Consider the following 7330-nt stretch of genomic DNA (forward strand, 5'->3'; position numbering starts at 1 on the left):
TTGTATGAGTCCCTCCTAAAATGTTAAAAAGAAAGAAAGAAAGAAACCCAAAGGGGCACTTCTCCTATTTTCTAGAAAGCGGCTCTGAGTAGCACTCGACATAATGACAGTGAATTGGAACTAAGTGCAGGAGCCAGCTTGATAAATATTCAAAATGACAAAGCCATAGGGTGTACATGAGATTCAGTTTCATAAAGCTATTTCTGGAAGGTTATTGCTCCTCCCTCGTTCCCTTTTACAGTTTTTATGTTATTGAAATCACTTGGGTTAATGGCACAGTGGGTCATGTGTAAGGACTGAGTTTCTGTGTCGACTTGGCTCGGCCATGATGTCAGCCTACATAACAATGTTTGACATAATGCCATCACTTCCATGAAGAGATTTTCTGTCAGCAGCCAGGAGTGGGAGGTGGTATCCTGGTGGGTGTGGTTCCCCCAGTATAAATATAAGTGGATTCTCTCTGAAAGCTGTGCAGCTTTTGGCCAGGTCCAGAAACTCACCAGATGTGGATCTCCAGACGTGAGACAGCATCTTGCCATATTTCCTACATAGCTTGGATTCATCGTTTGCACAGCCTGTGAGGAATCAGCCTACCATCTAACCTGCCCATCTGGAATTCATCAGGCCCTCAACCTACTTGAATCAAGAGAAGGCTCCAGAGTGATATCTGAGACTTGCCAGCCTCTACCACTGTACACTGAAAAGGTAAGTAGTGTGACTAGAACTTTTTCCTAACTATTTCTGACAGGTTGGAGGGGTGGGAGAAAAACTTGGCTTTATACTCTGGTAAAAGGTACAGACTCAGAAACTCACAAGAGAAGTTCTACCCTGTCCTATAGGGTCTCTATGAGTCAGCATTGACTCAATGTCTTTCAGTGACTAAGGGTCCTGGAGCCTAGATTGCAGAGGGCTAGGCTCACCCACTTGGCTCTCCCTGAGGTCTGAGCAGATGCAGTTTAACCTTCACAGGTCAGGATTCCTTTAGGAGCAGATTGGTCAGAATGAGCACAGGGACCCACTCAGCATCTTGGAGCTTGCCATCCAGAGTTATGTTGCAACATTTCACTCATTCCCTCTCTGGAGTGGCTGTCCATAGAATTTTCCCACCCTTGTTCACGGCAGCTGTTGTCTGGAAATAGGGAGACCGTGAAAGTCATGGTGGCAGGCTGGTCCTTCATCTCACTGCCCCTGGTTGTTCCAGTGACAATTTCAGAGGACATCTTTTAAAGCTTGTGATAGTTGTCTTCATATTCGCAGTGTCAAGAGTTTTTAGATAATTTGATATCCGGTTGTTTTTAACTTACGGTGTCACATGTTTGTAAAAGGAGAACCGTGCCTCATAGTGTCTTCAAAGTTTTTTTTGTTTTTTTTTTTCAAAATATGTCACCAGGCCTCTCTGAAAGTACTTTAGAAGAGAAACCAAAACCAATCATCTTCTAAGTTAGCTTCTAAACATTCTAACTGTTTTCATTATTAGGGGTTTCAAATTTAAAGAAGTGAACTATGATTTTCACATTTATTCAACAAAAAATGACATACGTATTTTGGAGATTTTAAAGAACTTTTTTCTAATTAAATTCTTCCTTTTAAGATTTTTGGGTTTGCAATTAAATATGTTTTGTTCCATTTTCTAGTGAAATTCTCTAAGGCTTTAGGAAAAAGACATTGCATTTAGTTTGTTTTTGCTGATGTTTCTCAGATGATTACTAGGTGTGGCATAAGAGTGGATCAATGACAAGGTGGGTGGAGATAACACAGGCCTAATAAAAGACTGATAGGATTTTCACATTGGAATCTGGGTGGGTCTAATCCAATGAAAATTGTCCTGGGAGATTTTCATTCCTGTGGTGAGAATATTTCTTTTAGATGCATAATTCATAAATTACATTTTATTTATGGATCCTAAAATACATGTCTTTGACTGGATGTTTTAGGCTGTTATTGTTGTTCTGGGCTATGGAATTGGTCCTGATTCATACTTACCCTCAAGTCTTACTCATAGTTAGCCTATGTCAAGATGGAATCAATTCTGCCCAAAACATGGCCATCCTTACAATTGTTATGCTGGAGCTGATTGCTGCAGTTACCATGTCATTTCATCTCAACGAACATCTTCCTATATTTTCGCTGAACCTTTTATTCAACAAGCCTGCAATTTTCCACGGACTAAAATGTTAATCTAGTAAAGGTCAATGCCATTTCCTTGATATTTTTTCCTTCAAATCATAAAATATTGAAACAATATAAATTCGTATCAGAATTCAGATTTTTTGTTTGTTTTCTTTAAGAAGAGCTTTCTGTTTGAGTTCAATGAAATACACTTTGTTTCTGATTGCGAGTCATAATTTGATTTTAATTTGACTCTCTCTAATGTTCACCTACTGAGGATAAATGCATCCAATGATGCAGATTATTTGTGACATAGACATGTTTTGTTTTCTGTTTCAATTTGATGCTTCTCATGCACATGGAATCAGGAGAGGCAATGATTTTAAGCTCTTCGATGCAAAATACTAGTCATTGGTTCAAGCTGATCAACTGTTTCTTGGAGAAACAGGAGAGAGGGGTGTCTATTTGAAAATGATTAGGGCAAAGAATGTACAGATGTGCTCTTTATACAATTGATGTATGTATATGTATGGATTGTGATAAGAATTGTATGAGCCCCTAATAAAATGTTTTTTAAAAAAGAGAGAAAGAAAGGATGCCTAGAGAGAAATGGCACAGACTCCATAAAGTTTACAGCCTTAAAGCTAATGCCCTGGTGCAGTGCTACTATATTCTACGGGGTGTTTATTCTGTGATAGGGTTACCTTTCTTGTCTTAGTAAAATGAGGTGGGTGTATTTTTCAATGATCTGACGTAAGTTGAGTTTGAACTGCCAGGCTCTGTGTTAGAGACAAAGCTGTGGATCATTGACCTCCATCCCACTCAGGGCTCCTTAAGCTATGCTTTCACTTTTTTAAAGATAATTGTATATCTAATTTTAATCCTAAAATGTCTCTAAAGATAATATAACTTAGGAATTAGACTAAAATTATTATATAACACATATTTAACAACTTCTAAATTGCTTTGTTTTGCCCATTTTTTTTGTTACTTTTGAGTGTATAGCCAGGGCATGGGTGGGGTGGTGGGGGCGGGAGTAGGATGAGAAAGCCAAGACTAGATTGGACTGCCCATTATGGTCAATACTGAGTTTCAAATTTGCTGGTCATTATTTCTAAATACTATGTACTTAAGAGGCAATCATCCCAATGGTAACACAATATTTGAGAACTTTCACTACATTCAGGTCTCCGTATAACACATAGGGTTATACAAATATCTTTCATAGCTAAAGTTTTCTGTATTTCTACTTGTTTTTCCAAGGTTCAGCTTTTAGTGTTAATCAGGATAGCTATTGCATGTTTCTCTGAAAGTGCTTGATGAATTATATTTCTGTTGCTTAATTTTTAAAGATAATTCATCCAGTTTAAAGTTGACTGTTGAAGTCATTTTACATAAATTTTATTTTTCCTATGAAGTTCACTGAAATGTTCACTTTTTCTGTCCTGTATTGGAGCCCTCTTGGAGCCCCATTGGGCTGCCAACCCAGCAGTTCCAAGGACCAGTCGCTCCATGGAGAAAGACAAGGCTTTTAACGCTTGTCAAGAGTTACAGCCTGAGGAAAACACAAGCACATCTCCTCCATGTGTTACAGGGTGAAACTGATGTCAGTGAGTTTGTTTGGTTAGTTGTCTTGGTTCATATTTTACATGAAGTGTGATTTTTGATATTAGCATCTTCAGGCTATATTTATTCACCTGATTTTTTACTAGCACTTCTCATAACATTCACTTATGTCAGGGGTGTCAAACTGGTGGCCTTCCGGCTGCCTGCGACTGCTCAGGTAATTTTTTGTGACCCCAAATTCTCTGAAATAAAATGAAAATAGAAAAAAATTGTTATAAAGAAAATAGCCCTTAGGGGAGATGGAGGCAATACTGTACACACAATTCCCTCTTTAACCCTTTAACTACAGAAGACCACTATACAGGTGGCCCAAAGCCTTTTCTGGAGGCCTGTGGACGTTTCTAGACACGATCATTTCCGGTAACGTTTTAAAGCGATGTCTGCCACTCTCATTGCATAATAAAAACAGATCCTAACAGTGAAAAGGTTAAAAACAGGATTCGAGGATATGCTGTTAGGAGTCATACCTAGCGGCAATGCTAGTTAACATTTTTAAAGGGAAGCCATTAAGATTGTGCATCACATTTGTCAGCTGTCCAACATTTTGTGTTTTTTATTACTGTGTTATATTTTCCGGTCACACCATAAGAGGCAAGGGAAAGCTAGTAGAAGGAAAGCGCTGGCAAATTTCCGGTTAAAAGCATAATTTTAGTTTTATAAATAAAACAAATGTTTAAATAAAAACAATTATATAGGGTTTTAATTATCCTATCCATATTTCTGAATCCTCACTTCAAAATAAAAATTCAACAAAATTTGTAAATGTGATGTGGCCCACTTTAATCTTGCCTGTTGCACCACATGGCAAGCATTTTAATTGAGTTTGACACCCCTGACTTCTGTTGAATGTTACTGAATTACTGTCTTTAGATTTACTTTTTAAAAATCCCTTGAGACACTCCTTGTTAGTGGAATTAGAAATTTCCCAGGATTGCAACAGAAGCTAAGTATCAACAGATAGAGACACCCTTCCAACTGAATAAACTTCCAGAGCAGCATAATGAGCCAGGAGCAATCTGGGAAAACCCACTCCATGTGCACAAATCCTGTCTCTTTGAGGGAAACAATAGTTGTCCATCATAGTAGAATTCCCTTGGTCAATCAGCATGCCTGGGGAGAGTGCATTTGCTCTCACAGAGCCATCAATACACTGCAAGAGATTTTCAGACAGAAAAAGAAACAAAAGCACAGCATCCCAAATACACAGAACATCCATAAGAACCGGGTTTTCTGACTTTATTTTGCAGCCATGAATTCCCAGAACTATCGAAGCCAGAACTCAAGTCTTAAAATCATGACTTTCCGGCCTACCATGGAAGAATTTAAGGATTTCAACAAATACATTGCTTACATGGAATCCAAAGGTGCCCATCGTGCAGGCCTGGCTAAGATAATCCCACCCAAACAGTGGACAGCCAGAGAGAACTATGACGATGTGGATGACATCCTCATAGCCAGTCCTGTGCAGCAGGTAACTACTGGGCAAACAGGTGTCTTTTTGCAATACCATAAAAAGAAGAAATCCATGACCGTGGAGGAGTATCGCCACTTGGCCAACACTGACAGATACCGCACTCCCACACACCGGGATGTTGACGATTTGGAGCGGACCTATTGGAAGAGCCGCCTGTACAATTCTCCCATTTATGGGGCTGGAGTATGTGGCTCCTTTTTTGGTGAAAACACTGAGCATTGGAACCTCAGACACCTGGGGACGATCCAGGATCTGCTGGAGCAGGAGTGTGGAGTTGTCATCAAAGGTGTCAATACCCCCTACCTGTACTTTGGCCTGTGACAGACCACCTTCACTTGGCACACGGAGGACATGGACCTGTACAGCATCAACTACCTGCACTTCGGGGAGCCCAAAACGTGGTATGCGGTGCCCCCTGAGCATGGAGCCCGCCTGGAGAGACTGGCCAGGGAGCTTTTCCCTGGCAGTTCCACTGGCTGCGCGAACTTCCTGCGGCACAAGGTGGCCCTCATCTCACCCAGAGTCCTCAGGGAGAACGGCATTCCTGTTGGTCGGATCACCCAGGGAGCAGGCGAGTTCATGGTCACATTCCCCTACGGCTACCACGCTGGCTTCAATCACGGTTTCAACTGTGCGGAATCCATCAACTTTGCCACCCTGCGCTGGGTTAATTACGGTAAAGCTGCTTCTCAGTGCAGCTGTGGGGAAGCCAGGGTCACATTTCCCATGGACGCCTTCGTGCGCATTCTGCAACCCGAGCGCTATGAGCTGTGGAAACAGGGCAGGGACCGCACCTCCGTGGACCACGTGGAACACACAGCACTGACCAGCCCGGAGTGGACGGCCTGGAAGGGAGCCAGGACTCGTGCGATGGTCAAGGGGCGTCTGCGGTCCTTTAAGCCACGCAGGGCCAGGCGTCGCTCTCTGACTCTGGCTGCAGACAGTGGGCTTGGGGGCTGTGCACTGGTATGTCCTCGTCCCACAACCCACTCCTGGGCAGACAGCTCTACTGTGCAGCCTGAGGACCCTACCTTCATGGGTAGCAGTCCTACAGGATCCAGTGTCTCCCTACTTCCCACCTCAGTTCCATCTGCCCAGTATCTCCAGGCTTCACTAAAGGGTACTCGCACTAGGCGTCCTCGGGACTCCGATGCCCACCAGCAGTCTGTGAAGTCCAGGGCCAAGAGCCACACAGCAAGCACATTTGTACACCTGCCCACTCAGGCATTGCATGAGAATCAATAATCAACAGATGACTCTGGCCCTCGGAGATTTGAGATCCAGCATGCTGTTAAAGCTTCTGGGTGCTGCTGTGACCCCGATCTTCAGCCCTTGGGACCCCCACTGAATCCTGATTCTCTGATGCACCCTGGCCCCTGCCTGAAGTCACTGGACAACATCTCAGTGAATCTCCCGGACATGCTTGTGCTGAGTCCTCCTAATGAGTTTTTGACTTCTAAAATATTCTCCAGCTATGCCTCTATGCACAGTATGGCACCTCTGGACCCCCCTCGGTGCTATTGCTATGGACCCCCTTAACCTTCTATAATCCTGCCCTCAGATGAGGTTCTGCAAATCTACTTACATAGATCCTTGGAGACAGACTCGATGGAACTTCACTTCCTAAATCCTGAAAGGTTGTCACCAGCAAAGATCTTGTTGTGAGTTTAGCTAAACTGAAGTTTTTGTCAAATGTGATTGTCCCTTGGACTATCTCTCACCTTCATGAAACAGAGACACACCCAGCCAATCTTCAACATGGGAATTGTAATCTGTGGTGATTTAATTGTAATTGTAATCTGTGGTGATCCTTGACCTCTCAGTGCCATGTTGATAGGTTGCCTAATATTTGCTCAGACTATGGACTCCACTAAAATGTGTTCTAAGGACTCACAGACCAACTGGATATATGTGTGTCCCTTGATTCTTCCTAGGTTTGGGAGTTGTCCTTGAAAAGAACTCCCTGTGCAGAAATCATTAAACCCATTGCTTTCCAGCGTGTCTCTCCACATGGCAATCTCAGTGATCAAGACCCACTGTTTCAAAGTTGGACTTGGGGCTAATATTTAAGGAGGCCCATTGCCAAGTCTTTCTTTGATAATGCAGGAGGTGGGTTCAAAC

The 7330-nt window shown here is 42.5% G+C and overlaps 1 protein-coding gene across 1 annotated transcript; it reads left to right on the forward strand.

Moving 5' to 3' along the window:
• Window positions 1-4984: 4984 nt before the first annotated feature.
• On the forward strand, window positions 4985-6454 carry LOC142427515 (lysine-specific demethylase 4D-like). The gene is given in 1 exon segment (XM_075532752.1): window positions 4985-6454. A coding segment is annotated over 1 exon segment (1470 nt).
• The last annotated feature ends 876 nt before the right edge of the window (window positions 6455-7330 follow it).

This window comes from Tenrec ecaudatus, chromosome 15 (genome assembly GCF_050624435.1).
Source record: "Tenrec ecaudatus isolate mTenEca1 chromosome 15, mTenEca1.hap1, whole genome shotgun sequence".
Taxonomy (NCBI): Eukaryota; Metazoa; Chordata; class Mammalia; order Afrosoricida; family Tenrecidae; genus Tenrec; species Tenrec ecaudatus.